The following is a 22,784-nucleotide window of genomic DNA, read 5'->3' as shown; positions in this document are numbered from 1 at the left end:
ATGAACATTGGCGCATGATTTGAGTCAGAGTTATGTTCCACAGATTGTGTTGATGTCCAAAGATTATCGCCATTCGGAAAACCCAAGATTGCGACCACTTCATGTATTCCTGTTTGAATTATGCGGAATCCATGCTTTGTTTTCACCATTTTCAGTGCAACAGAGTGATGGGCTATACAGTGGCCTGCAAAACTATTCTCCCCCTCCAAAGTTTTCACATTTTGATGCCACCTGAGCTTATTTCATGATATTTTCAAATCAAACAATATAGAGTCTTCACAAACTACTCCAATGTGATAAAGCTAAAAAAAAAAAATGCAGATAAAATGTGAATAAGTTCGAATAACAGAGAAAATGAGATGATTCTCATTTGCATCAGTGTTGAAAGCCTTTGCCTAATTAATATAACCCTAAATCACTTCGGGAGCAAATTATTTGTTTGAAAGGTCACAAAATATGTAATAGGTTTCACTTGTTTAATCAATGGTTTAACTTTAAAATTAAGCTTCCCCAGTTACCTAAGGATTTTTAAGGTGCAACTCACTTGGTCAACCAACAAGGCAAGCAAGAAGATCAAGGAGCTTTACAAAGAAGTCAGATATAAAGTGATGGAGAAGCACCATTCAGGAGAGGGTTACAAGAAGATTTCAAAGTCACTCATTATCCCTTTGAGTACGATGAAAACCATCATTAAGAAGAGGAAGACGTATCATACCACCCAAACTCTACCCAGATCCCATCCAAACTCAGCAGCCAGGCAAACAGGAAACTGGTTTGGGATGTCACTGTGAATCCAACAACGACTTTGAAAGATCTGTAAGGCTCCATGTCAGAGATGGGGGTCAGTCTTCATCAATCAACAATATCCTGTTTCCTTCACAAAGCTGGCCTCTCTGGACAGGTGGCAAGAAAAAAGCCATTCCTGAAAAAGACACATCTAACAGCTCATATGGAGTTTGTGAAAAGCATTTTAATGATGCTGCAGGCATGTGGAGAAATGTTTTGTGATCAGAGACAAAAATTGAACTTTTTGGTTGAAATTCAAAGCGTCACGTCTGGCACAAGCCGAACACTGCACATCAACCAGTCAACACTATCCCTACTGTGAATCATGGTGGTGGCAGCATCACGTTCTGGAGCTGCTTTTCATCAGTAGGGTCTGGCAAGCTTGTGAGGATAGAAGGGACAATGGACGGGGCAAAGTACGAGAGAATCCTTGATGAAAACCTGTTTGAGTCAGCCATGAATCTGAAACTGGGTAGGAGATTCACATTTCAGCAGGACAATCATCTGAAGCACGAAGCTAAAGCTACTCTGGAGTGGCTGAATAATAATAAGATAAATGTTCTTCAGTGGCCTAGTCAAAGTCCTGACTTGGACCCAATTGGACATTTAAGGCGAGACTTGAAGATTGCAGTCCATCGACGATTCCCATGAAACTTGGCAGAACGAGAGCAATTTTCACATGAAGAATGGGCAAATATTTCACAATCTCACTGTGCAAGGCTGGTGGAGACCTACCAAAAACGACTCATAGCGGTCATTGCTGCAAAAGTTTTTTTTTCCACCAAGTGTTGACCTCAGGGGCTGAATACTTTTACAACCAGTGAATTTAGATTTAGACATGCTTTTTGCAGGTATTCCTGACATGTAACCACATTCAACTATAACAGTGTTTTGTTTGATCTCTTCAGTTACAAATAAAGAAGTTCATTTGGAAAAAATTGTTTCTATATCATTCATAATTCATCTAAATGTGGCATTATTGGGAGCAGGTGAATACTTTTGCAGGCCACTGTATGTTTTTATGAATGCAAAATTGCAAAATGTTATGACCATCCTTAACTTCTCCCTCTATATTCCACACATCCCTTTTCTCTCCTCAGCTTAATAACACCTCTCCACTTTATTTTCCTTCTCTCCCCCATCCTCCCTCAACCACTTTCCTTTTTCTTCTCTATCTTCCCCCATTGTCTTTGCTTAATCCTGTATTCCCCCCCCTTCCCCTTTGCTTTCAACCATAAACGCATAATGAATAGACACTCTTGAGCTATAAATGTGTAGTTGATAATTATTGTATGTGGTTTAAAGTATGTATGTTGTCACCTGAACCATCATCGATTCTTTTAAAGTTTCCATTTACCAAAGTGTACTCGATGATTCATCAGATGTCTGCTTCACAGGGATGCAAAAGAAACGACTGATTCCTGTGGTGTATCGGCCAATAAGCAAGCCTTATCCAAACTTTCTCCGTCACATTACGATGTCGGACTACACCAAGGCTTCCACAAAATATTGGTTCTGGCAGAGACTTGCGAAAGCTATCAACATACCTTGAAGAGGAGCAAATGTTATGCCAATGATGGACCTCAAATAAAATGAGCACGATGAGATTCAGTCCAGGAAGTTAACTGGGTCGTACATTGACAAGCCAACAGACCTTACCATCATCCTTTAAGGCATCGTTCAGCAGAAAAGTGAAAAAGTATGGAAAGTGACTGAAAAACAACACAACAATGGCTTTAAGGATTTTCTCCAACACGCTGTCAAAGATGCCAAACCATGTGCAGCTGGTTTTGTTACGAGGACTTGTTACCTTTGATGCACATCGATGACTTGAACAAGCTGTGAGCTTACTCTGGAGAACAATATGTACTGCTCAGGTGTCTTCATGTCCACAGAACAGGCCTGTTTAATGTCCCGGAATGAACCATAACTAAACCGGAACTATTATCATCCTCTGATCATGTAAATGAGCATGTTCTCTGATTTGATTTCAGAAAAGTCTTCTTTTTTTTTTTACATAACATGAACTACCTTTTCTCAAATTAGAATGTTACTGTAGCCAATTTTTGCACATGTATATTTTACGATTATTTCTGTTACTCACGAACAACGTCACCAGGAAGTGCAAAAATAGTTTCTAATTCCAGCAGCAAGAACTAGCGGTCCACGTTGGTGGCACTAGAGAATAAAAACACGAGAATAAATTGGTTGAAGTTATCCGATGTGGAAGATCAGGAAGTGCTGATGTTTCGGGCCCTACCCTCCCTTTTTCTCCGACAAAGGGTAAGGCCCGAAACATCAGCGCTTTGTGATCTTTTACAACGAATAACATTAGCCATTTTATTCTCTCTTGCCACTAATGCAGACCGTAAGTTCTTTGCTGGAATTAGTGTTGTCTCATCTAACAGTCCTGTGTTGTGTTGCGTGTATTTGTTTGTATGTCCATGTGCGAGATGTGTGTGTGGCAGCTCCACTACAAGCCAAAAAAGAAAAAAAAAAGGTTGTTTCACTCTTTGTGACTCATCAGCTTAGACTTGGTCCAGGATAGCTCAGAGGTAGTGCACTTGTCTTTGAGCTGTCTCGTCTGGTTTCAATTCATGACACTGACTATAAAGTGTCATTCTGGTGTTCCATAGGCAAGGTGTAATGTAATGCCCTGCCTGTGAAGCAGGATATTACAATACCCTTCGCAAACGGGGCATTATGTTACGTAATTGGCCATGTTGATTACAATTGGGACATGTGGAATTGGACTGTGTAAGTTGCCATGGGGACCAAGTTCATCCTGATTGTATCCTCTGTGTCATAATCATGTGAATTGTAACTTGGCATTTTTCTTTGAGATAGGCCTTGAAAAAGCCGAACTATTTTTTCCTGGCAAATGCAATTAAATTAGCTGTTTTATTCACGTGAATGTTTTGTCCTGATTAATATGATACATGATGTGCCTTTGAGTAAAGCACTGTGCATGAAAAAAAAAATGCTGAAATAATTTGAAATTGACTTTCACAAAACCCCTTGTTTGACTCTTTTCTTCAGTCTCAAATCTAAATTGTGTCCCTTCACCAGGAATAAGAAATGCTGGGGACTGGGAGGAGGGTGTGTGGCTGATGGGGGTTTGTATTTTACGTCAAACGGCTTGTACACAGAAATAATGTTGTACAATGCTCAGGAACTGGGCTGAGATGGACATCCTCCTCCAACAGTTTTTTCTAATTTTTTTGCCAATTATATTAAGTGTCAATACAGCCGCACTTTATATCATTAACCAGGAATAGCTGCAAGAAGGGATGTCCTGATGCCCCCCGATTTGCCCAAAATATGTGGAACATTTTACATCAGGAAACCAACAGAGGCAGAAGAAATAGCCTGCTTCATACCAATCTCAATGGATGACTTCCTGACTACATGGCAACATGATGGACAGCACGATACTTTTTGAAGGAACATCCCTACATCCTTTTGAATTTTTAGCCCCTGTTGGAATTAGTCAAAAACTGGGGCTTATGGATTTGGTCTCGATTTTTGTGTCCGTGCTTACGTACGTGCATGGGTGTGTTCATCTGCAACCATATTTCGGACATGCATGGACCAATTTAATTCGTATTTGGCACAAGTTTTTATTCATACTTGACACAACACGTGATGGTATACATACGCACGTCATTTTTTTTAAGCATCAGATCAAAGATGGCCGGCGGCCATTTTGTAATTTAAGCGTGTCCCCAACAATTTCTCTGACATGCATGGTCCAATTTTTTTCAAACTTGGCACAAGCACAGTACACAATGGCATACACTTTCCCCTAACTTTATTTTCTGATCTGATCAAAGATAGCCGACAAGTCGACTGACAGCCATTTTAGTTTAAAAAAAAACAAACAGATGTTGAACACATCCTCAACCATTTCTCGGACAAGCATTTACCGATGTTGTTCAAACTTGGCACACAGATAACGAATGATGGCTTACATACACACGTCATTGTTTTTCGACATGAGATCCAAGATGGCCGACTAGCAGCCATTTTAGTTGTAAAAAAAAAAAACCCCGGTGTTGAGCACGTCCTCAACCATTTCTCAGGCATGCATTTTCTAATGTTATTCAAACTTGGCACCCAGATAATGAATGATGGCTTGCATATGTACTCCATTTTTTTTCGAGATCAGATCAAAGATGGCTGACTGCTGACCATTTTGTGACTTAAAAACGTGTACCCAACCATTTCTCAGACATGCATGGTCCGATTTTTTTCAAACTTAGCACAAGCACAGTACATAATGGCGAACACTTGCCCCTCACTTGATTCTGCGATCCGATCAAAGATAGCCGACTGGTAGACTGGTGGCCATTTTAGTTGTACACAAATATGGGCTAGCCCTTTAACTCCATACAACAAAATTACTAAAACAATGTTGGCTATGACATTTTATGTCTTTTTTTCTTGTTTAAAATGTTTATATTACTTTTAGATAATGGTCCCAGAACTGCTCCCTGAGGTACCGCATTACTTGCATTCCCCTCTGCCAGACATCCATCCTCCCATTCACAGCTACTCTTGACTTCCTATCATTAATCTAGTTTCCGATCTAGTTTGCTATTCTACCAGCTACACCACAAGATCTCACGTTATCCAACAGCCTTCTATGTGGATACTAATCAAATACTTTCTGAATGTCTAGCTAGACAAATTACATACATCGCACTTTTCTCATCCACCCAGTCATAAACTGCGTCGAAGAACTCCAATAAATTTGTTAAACATCAACTCCTTTTTGGTAAATCCGTGCTGATGACCTTTAATCAGTTTGAAATTATTGAAATGGTTGATCAACAATGCCAGGTTAATGACACAAACAAACGTGAGATTGGTTAATGTATTTTAAATCCTTTATCCACTCCAGATGTCATTTCACTTGCCTTCAAAACCCTCCCTCTATCCCTTTTACAACCCATGGGAATGCCAGGACAGCTCATGGGTAGTCTGCTCGCATCTGAGTCAACTAATCTGGTTTATTTTCTGGAATTAATGCAATGACATGTGATAGTAAACAGTTATTCTGATGCTGCAAAAGCACTTTCTTGGATTAAAAATCTGTTTTTAACGTTTCGTTTTCAGCACTGACCACCATGAAGGCAGATGTAAATATACATGTTCCATTTTGTACAAATATATATATATATATATATATATATATATATATATATATATATGTATGTATATGTATGTATATATATATATATATATATATATATATATATATATATATATATATATATATATATGTGGGTATTTGACACAGTATTGAAAATAATTGTTAAAAGAGGGAAAACTAAGTATGAAATACAAATAACATGTGATAGAATCACATCTCATGTGTAACGAGAATGACACTCAGAAGAGCGCGTACCTCCGCCATACGATTTGTATCCCACTAATAGGCCGGATCTGAATCCAGACCTGAACCAAAATCTCGTCATTTATTCCTTGTCACCAAGCCAACTAATCCATCACATTTCGTCCGAATCTGTCTGCAACTTTTTCGATATAATGTTCACACACAGACAGACAGAGACAAACAGACAAACAGGGGTAAAAACATAATCTCTCTCCACCTTTGGTGGCAGAGGTAAAAATGAAATACTCCATAGTAGATCACGTGGTGATGTAGTACACTGTGATTGGTTGTCATGCAAGCAATTAGAAAGTACCACACCTAGACAAGGACTACAAAGGTATGTACATGGGTGGTGATATGGTATGGTGAATGTGATGAATATTATGGATCCTGGGAAGGAAATATCACATGACAAGACTTGGGAAATGAAAGTGAAAGTGAAGGCTATTCCATGCTGTAGATTGCAGCCCAAGTTCATAGTTTCAGCATGAACGGTACTGGTGACAAGAAAAGTTGTCAAAAAAAGGGCAAAACTCTGTAAAAATGATGTTGAGTACTTGAGGATATGTTTCATACATGATAGACGACAATCCAATCAAAATGTTGCGAATGACTGAGATTAAAGTGCAGGTGTTCTTGTTTCTTCAAAAACAATAAAATGGACAGTGAAAGGTGCTCTCAATGGATGTGTGGATAGTCAAAATCCTTTGTTGGGGAGAGGCAAATGCTATCGGTATATATATATATATATATATATATATATATATATATATATATATATATATATATATATATATATATATATATATATATATATATATATATATATATATATATATATATACACACACATACAAGGAGGGAATGCTTACACATTGTAGACAACAACAAGCCACGCTTCCCCATTGTCTCGGCTTGCTTACCCACATCTATTTTTATTCATTTATTTTCATTTACGGACACTTACTGATGGTTCTGTGACTTTTCCCGGTGCAATGGCTTCGATGTCCGTCGGCGTGCAACATTACCATGCTTCCCCATTGTCTGGGATCGCTTACCTGCATTTATTTTTTCCATGTTTTACCCATTTATTTATTTTCATTTATTTATGTTTTCAATTACGGACGGTTTCCAATGGTTCTATGATTCTTTCCATTGTATGGGCTTCAATGTACATCTGCAGGCTAAATTTCAGCTTTCTACTGTATGCCACCCAGAAGGTACTGAACATTCATAACAGTCAATGAGTCAGTGTTTAGAATGAGATATATATGTGTATATATATATATATATATATATATATATATATATATATATATATATATATATATATATATATATAAATACATACTAGCAGGGTATGCTTTCACATTGTAAGCAATAATGAACCGTGCTTCCCCATTGTCTCGGGTCACTCACCTGCATTTTTTTTCTCATTTATTTATATTTTCATTTACGAATGCTTTCCTTCAGTTCTGTGATTTTCCCCAGTGTATCGGCTTCGATGTCCATTGGCACGTAAAATTTCAGCTTTCTTTATCACCCGGAAGGTACCGAACTTCAACATCAGTGAGTGAGTCAGTGGTTAGAATGAGCTTTATATATTCGACTTGCGGGGTATGCTTACATGTTGAAAGCAATAACAAACCATGTTTCCTCATTGTCTTGGTTCGCTCACCTGCATTTGTTTTTTTTCTTTAAAAAAATTTATTTATATTTTCATTGGATGCTTTCTGACAGTTCTGTGATTTTTGCTGATGTATCGGCTTCAATGTCCGTCAGCACACAAATTACCATGTTTCCCATTGTCTCGGGTCGCTCACCTTCCTTTTTTTCATTTTTTTATCATTTATTTATTTTCATTTACTTATACAGTATTTTCATTGATAGATACTTTATGATGGTTCTGTGATTTTTGCCAGTGTAATGGTGGCAATGTCCATTAGCACGCAAAATTTCAGATTTCTGTCACCCGGAAGGTACCGATGTTTAATATCAGTCAGTGAGTCAGTTAGCGACTCATTGGTTAGAATGAGATATATATATATATATATATATATACATGTTAGCCGAGTGGTGTATGTTTACACATTGTGCCATGCTTCCCCATTGTCTCGGGTCACTCACCTGCATTTTTTTTACCTTCGCATCCTGCGAAAGGTTATGTTTTGGTCGCTGTGTATTTATTTATTTGTGAATATGTGTGTTTGTTATTCGCATAACTCAGAGAGTATTAAACCGAATTGCATGAAATTTGGTGGGATGATTCGTGAGTATCCAAGGACGATTTGATTAGATTTTGGGAGCGATCGGGTCAAAGGTCAAGGTCATGAAAAGGTCAAAAACACTTTTGAGCATACCTTCCTTCATAATACAGCTATCGACATGCAACTACCACCATATTGTTCCATGACGAGATACCTTTCGGATATGTAGTGTCGGATTTGACGTAACGTCATCGGAAGTGCGTCTAAATGACGTCACAAGATGACGTAAATTTTCAATCTCATCAGTTTTGATCATACCGTTTTGTAGGAATTACCTTAAGGACGTCACACACCAAATTTGACTTCGATCGGACTGACTGTTATGACGTCATTGACGTTTGAACATGACGTTTTTCAATTGTGGCTAAAATGTCCTGATATTTTACATTCGAATATCTATATAATTTATAAAGCAAAGTCTCCCAAATCCAGGCATTAGGATCAGTACCAAAATATCTGTTTATTGATGTAAAGGTTTTTCCAATTAACTCTGTAGTCAAGGTCAAGGTCACACTCAAGGTGAAAATATACTTGTTGGCATAGCTTCAGATCTAATAGAGCTATTGACATGAAACCAACGTTAAAACGTTCAGTGAACTACGAGCTTTCAGAATGGTAGTCCCCGATTGGACGTGACGTCCCCGGAAGTGCGTCAAAATGACGTCAAAAGATGACGTCATTTTTTCAACTTTTTAATTTTTCAGTGTTTATCATTCCATTTTGTTGGACTGCCTTCAAGGAGGTTACACACCAAATTTGACGTCAATCGGAGTGACGGTTGTGACGTCATGGACGTTTTAAAATGACTTTTTTCAAATGTGCTCGGAAAAAAGTTGCGGCGGCGAAGGTATGCGCTCGACCGAGTGCCCGTTCTAGTTCATTTATATTCTTACCTATGATAAACAGGCATTCGATCATATGAGTGAGAAAAGTGAAAAAAAAACTTTCCCGTTAAGAAATCATTATGGCCTGTTCCAAGTCCAGGCATGGTTGAGCAGGCCAAAAACACATGGCACTTTATTTCGCATGGTGTTTCGCATAGTGGTCTTTCAAATGGCAAGACCCCAGTGAGGTTACCCATGAAACACCTTAAGACCCCAGAGAGCGAGGTGGCCGAGGATCGCCTGATGAATGATATAATTAAATAAGGCTGTTAATTATCTTCAAAAGGGGTGTTTTAATTAACCCAAAAACCCAATTTTCACTCTTGCTCTTCCTTGGAGTTTTCTTCTTATGCATGTAAAGTTTCAGGCTGCTTGGTTTTATAGTTTTGGAGTTATGGAGTGAACACACACGCTGACACACACACACACACATTGCCTTGCGTGTGTGTGTGTGTGTACATATATATATATATATATATATATATATATATATATATATATATATATATATATATATATATATATATTGTAAAGACTTGCAGTTGGGAATAGTACAACATGCATCCATTTTGAGTTCTCCAAACCCTTTTAATTCAGCAATCAGTCACTCGATGTTGTGATCAGCAACGTGGAGCAACTGTGCATCCACTGACCTTTCTCAAGAGTAAATAAAAGGTCCAAGTCCCCCTGACAACCATGCGAAAAGGGGATTGGGCATAGCCGGATATATCAATGAACGCCTTTCTGGAATCAAACACATGACCTTCAAAATATGAAAAAAAAAAATATATATATATATATATATATATATATATATATATATATATATATATATATATATATATATATATATTCGTTGCTTCAACTAGTTCTATTCCAAAAAAGGATTCCACGTTTTGATGGCCAGTGTCCACAAGACCCTTCTAGCTGTCTTTCTCAAGTGAAATGTCTGTCAGGTGGGAAAGGAATGAAATTAATCTTCCAGTAAAAGGGATAGGCTTAACGGATTGATCATTCTCCAGCCAATTATAGAAGAACAAGTAATGGAATGAGTGAGGTCAGTGTATCGTTGGTTGTCATCTACATATGCGGGTTTCAGACAGAAGGTGGAGCGGAGCCCTCCCAGGTCTCAAGGTGTCCACCTTCGTGTGTGCGTGTGTCTGTGCATGTGTGTTTGTGTGCGTGCATGTGTGTGCGCACACACGCAAGTTACTAGTTGCTATTTTCCTCACGTAGATGGGTTTCAGGGGGTGGAACAGAGACCGATATCCACCTCGTAAAGTTGTATGTGTGTGTATTTGTGTGTGTCTCATATTTATGTGCAGCATGAGCTCTGAAGAGTTAAAAACCAGTGTATAAATGCATATGTAGTTTTATTACAAGGAATTAGATGTAGTACTTCCCTCTGTCTAGTTCTCAGTTTCAGTTCTTCTTGTTTCTCTAGCCATCTATTAGTCAGAGGTCATAAGCCACTGGGACGTTCACCATTTCCTCTGTGAGAGAATCACTTGTTATCTTCAAATGCCAGGGTTCCAGGAAAAGCCGTCTCGGCTGATTGGGTGTTGAATACAAAATCTTTACATTCTGCCCTAGAATCACCTTTCCTGTTTGTTTCAACAAATTGTTTCTTTGCACACCTTAAACACAGAATGCAATGGGTCACACCTGTATGTATGTTTGTGTGTGTGTGTGTGATATATATCACACACACACACACACACACACACACACACACACACACACACACACACACACACACACACACACACACACACACACACACACACACACACACACACACACACACACACACACACACACACACACACACACAACCCGTCGCTTCACTGATGGCAATATTAAAGGGGTGGAAATTTGGAAATGGTCTGGCAAGTATTACAGCAGACAAAGAGGCAAAAGAAGGATGTTGCAGCAGTATGGTTGGACTTGGAGAATGCATATGGGTCATTGTTGCATGCCTTGATAAGATATGCTGTGGATTTATTTTGGGTGCCACGGAGATTTAGGGATTTTCTGATGGCATATTATGATCAGTTTTGGATGTGGTTTGCGACACAGTCCTACATAACAGAGTGGCAGAAGTTGGAGGTGTTGATCCCCATGGGACGTGCCATCTCCCCTCTTTTGTTTGTGCTGGTTGTGGAGTTGCTGATACAGTACGTGCTCTGAGTGGACATGGGAAAGAAGTGGAGCTAACCCCTTGTCAGAGCTTGCCAGCAATGTTTGCATTCATGGATGACCTGACAGTTGTCCAACAGAAAGCTGAATGAGCAGTAGACACGACAGAAGTAAATAGACACCTTAAATTTCTTCATTTCCTCTGTATAACACAGTTTTACTCAGTGATTTGTACTAATATTCAACTATTTCTTTGCAGAAACGAGTTGCTGCATCCTGTATGACAATTAACTATGCATCAAACCAAGGGAGCACACAAGCTTTCGGATTTTCAAAGACGATGAATTGTTGGCAAATCGGAAGGTGGAGTCAGCCAGCGTCAGATATCTCAGAACCTTGACATTCCGCTTTCTATGGTCAGTCGGGTAATTGTGCAATTCATCAGCAAAGGCAAGGAATCCACAGCTTCCCGTTATGGTTGATCTGGGCCCTCAGAACGTGTTTTTGAGCTGTCAAGCGGTCCATTGAGAAAACTCTGTTGCAAGGCAGCAGATGTTGCAGAGGAGGTCCAAGTTAGCTCAAGAACTGCCGTGCGGTACCTTCATCAACTGGGCTACTATGGGAGAGCAGCGAGGAGAAAACCTCTTCTTAGACCAGCCAACATTCAAAGGAGGAAGAAGTGGGCTGACGAGATGGCCACCAAACCCTTGGAGTTTTGGCAAACTGTCATTTTTTCCGATGAGTCCCAATTTACTCAATTTTCTTACAGTGGACGCGTTTGGGTCTGGAGACTTCCCAGTCAAGAGTTTTCTTTAAAACGATTGCAGCCAACTGTCAAACACGGTGGTTTTTCAGTGATGGTGTGGGGAGAAATCTGGAGCACTGGTCGGTCAGAGCTTGTGAAGTGTGTTGGCAACATCAACACGACGACATATATTTCCATCCTTGAGAATGGACGTCTCCCTGTCTTCTCCACTGGTCAGATGGTCAAAAACAACACCCTGTTCATGGAAGATGGAGCTCCATGCCACACTGCAAAAAAAGACCAAAGAATGGCAGGACAGAAATGGGATCAAGCGACATCCATGGCCAAGTCAGTCTCTTGAGATGAATCCCACTGAACACCTCTGGACCACATTTGATCGAGCTGTGCAGAAAAAGTCCAGGAAACCAACATCATGGGTAGAATTGCTAAACCTTTTGCGGGAAACCTGGGCAGAAATCCCACAAGAGAAAATTTCAGAACTCGTTAGTTCTATGTCTGAAAGATTAAAAGCATTGAAATCTGCAAATGGCAAGTCTACCAAATACTAGTGTACATATTAAAATGGATCAAATGTACTTCAAATGTTAAATAAATAAATTATTTTCAAATCATGGTGTCTATTTACTTCTGTTATGTCTCTGTGGAGGTACTGGAGCGATTGGAAAGGTTGATGGGGTGGGTGAGGATGGGCTTTGAGGAAAGAAATGTTGAGGAGTGTTGTGGTGAGATGAGGGGTTGTGGATCAAGTTCACAGGTTTGAGCTGGGAGGGGAGATGGTTCCATCATTGGCAGAGGCCCTTGTGAAGAGCTTGGGAAGATGGTATATGGTGGAGTTCAATGATGTGGGAAGGGTGGAGGAGGTAAGTGTGGGAAGGGTGCAAGCTGCTGAGAAGTTTGACAAGGATTGATGGATGTGGTTTGCCAGGAAAGTTAGTGATATTGTGCTTGAAGTTTGGATTAATGCCACGAGTATTGTGGCCTTTGACGATGTATGATGTTGCAATTGGGCATGTAGAGAGGATAGAGATTTTGGTGAGTCGGTTTGTAAAGAGGTGGTTGGGAGTGCAATGCTGTTTGACGAATATTGCTTTTTACGGTCAGTGTGGAATCAAGTGCTGGCTGTGGTGCTGGTGGTGGTAGTGGAGATGGTGCAACAAGAGGTGATGAGATCAAAAAAGAGGGGAGTGGAGAAGGCAGAGACGGCCCATGGGATAGAGGTGTTGTTTGTGAAAGAGGGCCAGGTGGTAAGAGGTGGAAGGAGGAGGAGGTGGAAGGCAAGAGGTCTGACAAATGCATGTGATTGGCAGGTGGTGGCAGTCCTAAAGCCACAAATGGTATTCCCGGAGGAAATCTGCGTGACAAGGTTGTGGCCTGACATTGTCATCTGGTCAGGTACAAGGCTTGTCATATTTGGGAAATTGTCAGTACCTTGGAATGATAATATGGAGGAGGTGCACAAGAGGAAGAGAGGAAAGTATGGTGAGCTGGAAGCGGAGTGTCAGGAGAATGGTTAGCAAATTTGTCAGCCATTTGAGATGGGGTGTAGAGGGTATATTGGAAATTCCTTTTATGCATTTCTTGCTCAACTCGGAGTGTGTGTAATGGAAAGAAGGAGGATTTATGAGAGTGGCCCAAAGTTGCCTTGACGGATCGCTGGATTTTGAGGAAGTTTATGGAGGCAGGTCAAACTGTGTAGGTTGAGATTGATTGGGGGTGGTTCTTTCAGCCATAAAAGGGGTCGTGACAAAGTGTGAAAGAGACATGGAGAGATGTGGGTATGGATGTTGATTTGAGCAGTATATGTTATGAGGCTAGGTGGTTGGTTATGTTTTTTGTTTTGTTTTGTGTGTGTTTTGTGTGTTTTCCTGTTGAATGCTGCATGTTGTAAGGTTGGGTGGTTGGTTGGTTTCTCCAATATATGTTTTCGGTGCTGTGAATTCTAAGAGTGGAAGATGTTGTTTTGTTGTTGTAATACGTGACATGCTGACTGGGGGGTAGGGTAGGGGTACGTATGCATCCAATTGTACTTGCTGCATGTGGAGGCATGTGTGCCCCTGCTGGCCCACCTTAGCTGACCGTAACGAGGTTGAAGGGCCGAAATGGGGTGATGCTGAGGACTTTGACTGAAGACTTGGTCAGTGTCCCAGGTGTGCTTTGAAATTGTATATGTATGTATATATATGAAAGCAAAATGTTTGTTTGTTTGTGACGACACTCCTCTGAGCTTCTAAGGTGAATTGGCACGAAAATTTATAGGATCACATTATTTACGACGGTGCAGTGAAAAATAGGGGGTTGAAACAGTCATTTTCTCACAATTCATTAATTATAAACACCCAAGGTGCCACCTGTCAACATCTCAGCAAGGGTAGTCCAGATATACAATGCTTCATAAAAAGCCCATTTTCTTTTGGATTTCAACCCGGATACTGATATATTTGGTGAGGAGGTAACCTCCGATCATCAAATATGGTATCAAATATGAAAAATAACTGTCAATTCAGACGATACGCTCGAGTCTATGGTTGATCAGTGCCCCAGGCGAGAAACTCTTCTCGTCTTAGGGGATCTCAATGCTTCGACTGGAACTGATAGGGATGGTTATGAAACATGTGTTGGTCCCCATGGGTCTGGAACTGTGATCCAGAATAGCACAAAGTTTCTTGACTTTGCAAGAAGTCATGGACTTAGGGTGGCTGGTTCATGGTTTCAGCGCCCACAAGCTCATCGCTGGACTTGGTATTCCAATGCTGGTGGTGTGGTAAAGGAGATTGACCATGTGCTCGTTGATGGTCGCTAGAGGATGATCCAGAACTGCAGGGTCTACCGAAGTGTTCAATTCCTCAATACTGACCTGACATTGCAACTTAAATGTGGGAGAATGGTTCTATCCCAGCCGAGGCTGGATGTTGGAAAGCTCAAGGATGAGAGGGCAGTTGAGAAGTTTGCGAACAGGCTGAGTTGGGATTTGGGGGGTCTGAGTGCTTTGGGGAATCCTGAAGAGTTGTGGAGTGCCTTCAAGACCACCATCCTCATTGTTGCTGGTGGATGTCTTGGAACTCACCGTAGGGCGAAGAATAATTTTGTGTCTCAAGGGACATTGGATACCATTTACCAGAGTCGCAGGGCCAAGCTTGATGGCAGAGCTGAGCTGTTCAGGAAGTTGTGGCATAAAACTGGATGTGCATTAAGGGTGGACAGGAGGCCTCTGTGCGAGGAATCTGTGGGGTGGGGGTAGAGCATCACCTGTGGTCAAGTGATTCTCAAACTGCTAACAGGCGAATTCGAACATTGCATTTCTGGAAAGCATTGTCCCTCTCTGGAAAGGGAAGGGAGATCGCCAGGACTGTAGCAACTACTTAGGGGTGACGCTACTTTCAGTGCTGGGCAAGGTCTTTGCTTGGATAATTCTTGATAGGGTTTGCCACCATCTGCTTGAGCACCAGCGCCCAGAGCAGTCAGGCTTTACACCACAGGCCAACGATTGACCATATCCTTGCCATTTGGGTTCTCACAAACAGGCGCTGCTTGCAGCCGATGTTGATCTCTGTAAAGCGTTCGAGTCAGTGAATCAGGATGCCCTCTGGAGGATTCTTGGTCTTCGTGGGGTGCCAACAGAACTGATCAATCTGATGTCTGAACTATACTCTGGTACCGAGAGTGCTGTGAGATGTGGTGATACCATGTCCGACTTATTTCCAGGTGTTACTGGAGTTCATCAGGGTTGTGTACTGGCCCCCACATTTTTCAGCGCTTGCATGACTTGGATTCCGGGAGGATGTCAGATAGATCAAGCTGCAGTGTGTCGTTTGGGAATGTCAAGATCTCTTACCTTGATTTTGCAGATGATGCAGTCATCTTTGCGAAGACTCTGGAGATCCTTTTGGGGGCTCTTGAGGTGCTGAATGAGGAATCCGAGCTGCTGGGATTATGGATTTCCTGGGTCAATACTAAGATCCAGGCTTTCATCGACATCTTGGATGCTGCTATCCTGTCTGTGCCTGTTTGTGGTGAGGATGTTGAGGTCACGGAGAGATTCACTTAACTTGGCAGTGTTATTCATGTCTCTGCTGGTTGTGAGCTAGAGGTCAATAGATGTCTGGGTCGGGCCTGGGGACTCGTGGATTAACTGGATGATGAGGTGCAGCACTGTCAGTACCTATGCAGGAGGATGAAAGTCCATGTCTTCAGGTCCTTGGTGCTTCCAGTCTTGCTCTACAGATATGAGACTTGGCCTCTGACCAGGGATCTGAGACAGAGACCTAATTCCTTTGGTACCAGGTCTCTTCGGAGAATCCTTGGCTATCGCTGGTCGGACTTTGTGTCCGACAAGCGGTTGCAAATGAGATTTGTTATCTGCATAGTCTTTGATCATCAGCTGCAACTGTATAGACATGTGGCCCATTTTCCTGATGCTGATCCTGCTCACCAGATTCTCTCAGCGAGGAGCCTCCTGAATGGAGGAGGCCAATGGGCCGACCATGTGCCTCAGGGTTGCAGTAGGTTTATCAGCATCTCAAGGAAATGGGCATGGGCCAGGCATCTATCTGGGGGATGGCCAGACGGAGGCCCCTGGAGTAGCAGCAGAGAGTGAACGCAGCGACGCGCTGCTCCGGCGCATGCTCCCATACCTGACCAAACCTGGGGATGTTTCTCGAGGCATTATGTAATGACCTTTTTCGTTACATATTAAAACAAGCTATTAAATGGCTTTTTGGACGTTTCGGAGTGAGATTTCCTGTAACCTTGTATGAAGTTCTGACGGAGCATTTCTCTACGAGCCATGGCTTTACCGAGAAATCTCTATAAAACCAAAATGTTTTTTTGCTCGTGACCTTACTGCTTTGCGCTCCCAAAGTTAATTTGCAACAAAACTTTCTACGATCAGAATTTTTAACCACGATACACCTAAATAGGCGTTTTCAACAGTCATGAGGAGGTCATTTGGCCAATTATTGCCGTGTTGCACTCCAGAGTTAATTTATTTACCAACATGAGGTCATTTATTTACTACAGCTTCAGTCCTTTACACCCTGTACAGCATGTAGACCCCATTAGACCCTCTACACCCATTAGACCCTTTAATACACATATAGACCATCTTTGACACCTTTCAGACCTATAGACCTTGAGACCCTTTGGATAATTTCAGACCATTTGGACACTTCAGACCACGCTTTTGCTCTTTTGCCCTTAGACCCTTTCAGACATTTAGATCCAATTCATATTCTAAGACACTAGAAACACTTTAGAACCTTTTTGACCTTTTAAGACCCTTATGTCACTTTAGACCCCTCTATACCCTTCAGAAAATCGAAAAATATTCCCCAAAAATCGTTTTTGACGACGTTTTTTGTGCACCATTCGCGTTGCATCACAAGTTGTGGACGAATCGAAACCGATATCCCAAAGTGAAACTGAAACGACTGGATCATCGAATGGGAAACCAGAATGAAATGCTGTGAGAAATACTGAATGGAATTGCCGAAAGCAAAGCTATGACGTGTAGAGAGAGAGAGAGAGAGAGAGAGAGAGAGAGAGAGAGAGAGAGAGAGAGAGAGAGAGAGAGAGAGAGAGAGAGAGAGAGAGAGAGAGAGAGGGTTTGAGAGAGAGAGAGAGAGAGAGAGGGTTTGAGAGAGAGAGGGTTTGAGAGAGAGAGGGTTTGAGAGAGAGAGAGATAGAGAGAGAGAGAGAGATAGAGAGAGAGAGATAGAGAGAGAGAGAGGCAGGTTGGGGACTGAAGAAGTGATGTGGAGAGGGATAGGTGACTGGAGGTGGTCGGTTTGCATGGAAAGAACTTTGGTGATCTTCAATCAGGCAGTAGGCCCAAAACATGCCAATTTGTTTCCCAGCTGAGCTTTCATAGTATCACCTTCAGTTCCAAGCAGTACTTCGGAGGTATAACAAGCATGGATTGGAAATCTTTGCTGGTGGAATGGAATGAGGTTGCCAAGGTTACCAGCTCCACCTACTGCAATATCTGCACACTGAATTCCCGTTTATACCAACACACACTCATTTGAGGAGAGACGTTGCTCATTTGAAGTGAGATGTCGATAAGCCCATCAGTGACTGGTACCCTGCTAGCATAATATAAAAGCAAATTAGCAAATACAACCTGTCACTTCGCTGATGGGAATATTAAGGGGGGGAGAGGGAGAGGAGGGAGGGGAGAGAGGGAAAAGCGAGGGAGGGGTTGGGGAGCTAGGAAGGAGGGAAGAGAAAGGAAGGGAGGCAGGGAGAGTGACACCTCAACAAACATCGCAATACACTCCTGGAGGGTGTGTGAGCAAGGAAGATGGGGGAGAGAAGTGAGGGGAGGGGTTTCTGGACTTGCTTTTGGTAGGGAGACTTGTGGAGAAGGGGAGTATTTTACAGGATTGAATGAAGTGGGGTATGTTAAAACAGCACGTTGTTATAGCATGCAGAGACCACCCAAAGATATCAATGGGGGTGGAGAATGGGGGGAGGAGGTAAATTTAAGGTGAAGGGAAGAGAATGCGGTGTGAGGTGAGGGGATGGTAGCATGAGGGGAAGGGAAGGCAGTGTGAGGAGAGGAGAAGTTCATCCAAAGTAATGGGTCTTTCCAGTTGGGAACGCCCATCTGCACACAACACAAGCAGGCCGTCGGAGATCGAGGCGACACCGACAGGATTTATTTGTTCCATTGAATACATTTTCGAAAAGTATTCCTTCACGAAAAGTTTGATTTCTGATTGTGCAAAGGTAATGGATGAATCTGCCAATCACAGCTGAGAAAGCTGTTTACTGGGAAGACGTTTCTCTAAAGGCCCGGTCACACCTTGACGTTTTAGCCAACGTATGCCGATTTTTGAATTTTTTTCTAAAACGCTGGCACACGTTGAATACGTTATGGGTAAGTTTTGATAACATTGAGAGCATGCTGGCATACGTCGTAGTACGTTGCCATACGTCGTTGTACGTTGGCTTTAAATGTTGTACTTTTCGATTGTCCTCAAATTTTTTCATGCTTGAAATTTCACGACGTATGCCGGCGTATGACTCACACGTTCCGCTACGCTGGCCACAAGTTGTAGGCACGGTCTGCGATCGTTGACAGACGTCAACACATGCTACGTGTAAGTTAATCATAAGTTGAGACACGCCGAGGTAATGTTTAGAGTACCCGAAACTTATTTCCTACCTATGATTAACGTGTTGTTGGCACGTTACGCGATCGTTGCCACACGTCGACAGACGTTACTTTTAAGTTACTCATAGGCTGAAAGACGTCGGTATAATGGATCGTCCTTGCGTCAGCGTCCACGGCCACGGCCAGGACACTTATTTGCAGCATTCTTCAAACTTTTCTTCGGCATGACGAGGATGTTCACACTTCGATGTCGAGCTTGGCTATGATTCCAATTGTCCATCGGCAGCGTCTATTTAAAATAGTCGAGTTTGAGCGTTTTAACACGTTCAGAAGAAACGTTTCAAATTTCCAAACCCCAGCGTCAAAAACAAAAACAACAAAAAAAAACAAAGGCGAGTGACAGCAATTTAAATCGTTCATTGTAAACAATGAAAATAGCTGAGTGGTAACGTTTAAAAGTCGTTGAGTGGAAAAAAATCCAATTGTTGAGTGCAAGCGTCTACTTTCAATAGTGGAGTTTGAGCGATTTAACACGTTCAATAGAAACGATTAAAATTTCCAAACCCCAGCGTCAAAAAACAAAGGTGAGTGACAGCAATTTAAATCGTTCATTGTAAACAATGAAACTAGCTGAGTGGTACCGTTTAAAAGTCGTTGAGTGTAAAAAAATTCAAATTGTTGAGCGCAAGCGTCTACTTTCAATAGTGGAGATGCAGCCATTTAAATCGTTGAGTGGCAGCCTATGAACCTACCCGTGGACACGCGGACGCAAGGACGATCCATCATAACCCACACCCTCCCCCTCACACCCACCTACTACTGCCAACATGAACAAACTACTACTAATACTAATACTAATAGTAATACTGATAATGATACTGTTACTGCTGACATGGACATCGACTCAAAAAGGACTCGAAAACACTGTTGGGTTCCCCTTTTATGAACACCATTTTTATATACCAATTCCCAAAACCGCTGGGAACACGTCTTTATATGGCAGTTGTAACCTAGAAACACGTTCATTTATTTTTTTGTCGACCGGAAGACGTCATTGGAATACGTCTACATACGTCGATGTGTGTTGGGGCTACGTAAAGAATTGGTTCAAAGCACGTCAAACATAAGTTAGAAATAAGTTTCGCGTAAAAAAGACATTACCGCGACGTGTTTCGACTTGTGAGTAGCTTATAAGTAGCCTTTGTGGACGTGTGTAAGCGTCCACATATCGTGTGTAAAACTTATCCCCATCGCATGCGGAACGTGTGTCATACGCCGAGTACGTCGTAAAATTTTGAACATGTTCAAAATTTCTTGACGTACTCTACTTACTACGACTTATGATAGCGTATTTAGCGTTCTACTCGCGCATACCAAACTTACCCATACCGTATTCGACGTGCCCCAACGTTTTAGACACATTTTTTGTTACGTCGGCATACGCTGGCAAGATCGCCAAGGTGTGACCGCGATGTTGATCCTTCCATTTCTACGGCAGTTATGATTCGAATCGTTGTGCGTCAGCCTTTTAATAGGCTACGTCACGACATCGTCGGCGATGCGTGCAACGCGCTATGCCTAAGTTAGACTATCGTTGGGCATCGGTTGTGTAGGCCGACAACAGGTTCAGCATTCATTGGTATAAGTTATCTATAACACAACGAAACGTTCTGTGTAGTTACCAATGCGTTACACACAAGACCAAGTCGCTATGAATCCGTCCAAATCTTTAAAAAAAACATCAAAAGTTCAACGTAAGCCAGCGTTTTACATAAATTTTAACACGTTGCCATCGCTGGCTAAAATGTCAAGGTGTGACCGGGCCTTTAGGAAAAGAAGTAGTTGGTTGGTACATCTGCTTCATTCAGGTGTCGCACCCTCATCCGAACTTAGGCACCACGTGCATTCCTCTCGGTTATTTCCCTTAATAAGGACTGTTTCTCAGTTAAGGTTTTTTGTATGTTACTATTATTTTGTCCGATGACCCGTTGGAGATGTAAAATCTCTAACTGTAATATTTTTTTTACTTCATGGTCAGCCCTTGTTGAGAAAAACTGATACTGTTGACAGAACCCTTTAATTTGGGTTTTTACTAAATCCCACCATATCAGCGGGTTAACGGAACAGCTTAACCTCTGTTCTCGGAGAGTCGTCCAGAAGGATTCAAAGGCCTGAATGAAGTTGAGGTTTTCTTGTAAACTGTTATTGAATTTCCAGTGAGAGCTCTCTGGACATGGTTTAGAGAGTTGAATAAAGACTCGAGCTAGGGAATGGTCGGAGAAACCAGAAGGCACAATATCGGATTTATAAACTCCGTGTAATAAATGAGAATTAACATTGATGCGATCAAGCTTCGGAAGTGAGATGTGGTTGTTTAAACAACACCGTGTATTAGACCGATCAGAAGGGTGCTGCACGCGCCAAATATCATGGAGATTATATTTCGCAATGATGTTTGCAAAAAGTTTTGCAGTACATGGTTGGGGTTCCGGCCCGTTCCGGTCACATGAAGCATTAACAGTACAGTTAAAATCGCCACCAATAATTGGACAAGTCTGCAAATCCAGTGTTTGCAGGAATGTTCTCAGTTCGGCTAAAGAGGAGATCCGCTCGTCATTTTTGCTTGGAGTGTACACATTGAGAATTGTGAACTTGACCTGATTGATGGAGAAGGTCACGGAGGCAAGGTGTCCATCAATAATACTCATAAATTTAAGGCAGGACGGATGGAAATGTTTCCCTTAGACAAACATGATGCCTGCCTTCGACGTGGAGTTATTACTGAAGAAACATTCCTTGTCCATAAATAGTTGCCACTGAGCCTGAACAGATCGGACAGCATGGGTCTCTCTTGTAACAAAGCTATGTCAAGACCGTTGACCTCTACCAACTGTTTAATTTGGATCTTGCGGAGCGGACTCCCACCACCATTAATATTTATTGTTCCAATCTTGAAACTGGCCATGAGGAAAATAATAGCTTCTCTAGAATAAGATCAGAAGTGGGATAATTGATTAGGATCCCTTTTCACCTTGGCAATCAGTTTTTTTAAGCGGTTACAGTGTGTCTGGTGGAAACCGAATAAGTCAGGTTTACGTACGATAGCCTTAGCACACTCAAGGAAGGACGGTAGATCCGAAAAGTATTCCGTCAGGTTTATATTGCGTTTCCTATATGTATTTTGTAAGAAGAGTCTTATTTGTTCGGGGGGGGGGGGGTAGGACCTTGACTGGTCAACTTCTCCACCGTTTCCACCTGACTGTTCCTGTTTGCTTCCTCCAGGTCAGATTCGTCAGAGTCAGTTTTAGTTTCCGAGTCACACAAGCTTGTACTGTCCTGCATATTGATACTGTGGTCAGTATTGATACACGGATCTGTACTGGTTACCACGTCTATGTGCGCCTCCATTGTGGGAGCATCTCCTGGTGAA

General features: G+C 41.8%; 1 protein-coding gene across 2 annotated transcripts in view; it reads left to right on the top strand.

Moving 5' to 3' along the window:
- Nucleotides 1-3,803, top strand: part of LOC147021555 (myeloid differentiation primary response protein MyD88-like) — a 33,613-nt gene extending 29,810 nt beyond the window's left edge. For both annotated transcript variants that reach the window (XM_085891606.1, XM_085891607.1), the window contains one exon: nt 2,184-3,803. In XM_085891606.1, coding sequence (XP_085747732.1) covers nt 2,184-2,338 — 155 coding nt within the window. In that variant the 3' untranslated portion in view covers nt 2,339-3,803. The remainder of the gene's footprint in view (nt 1-2,183) is intronic.
- Nucleotides 3,804-22,784: the final 18,981 nt, after the last annotated feature.

Source organism: Eptatretus burgeri, chromosome 8 (genome assembly GCF_056783735.1).
Source record: "Eptatretus burgeri isolate ZD-2024b chromosome 8, Ebu_testis_v1, whole genome shotgun sequence".
Classification (NCBI taxonomy): Eukaryota; Metazoa; Chordata; class Myxini; order Myxiniformes; family Myxinidae; genus Eptatretus; species Eptatretus burgeri.
Note: the sequence above shows the minus strand (reverse complement) of the source record. Positions and strands in the feature narration are given on the sequence as shown.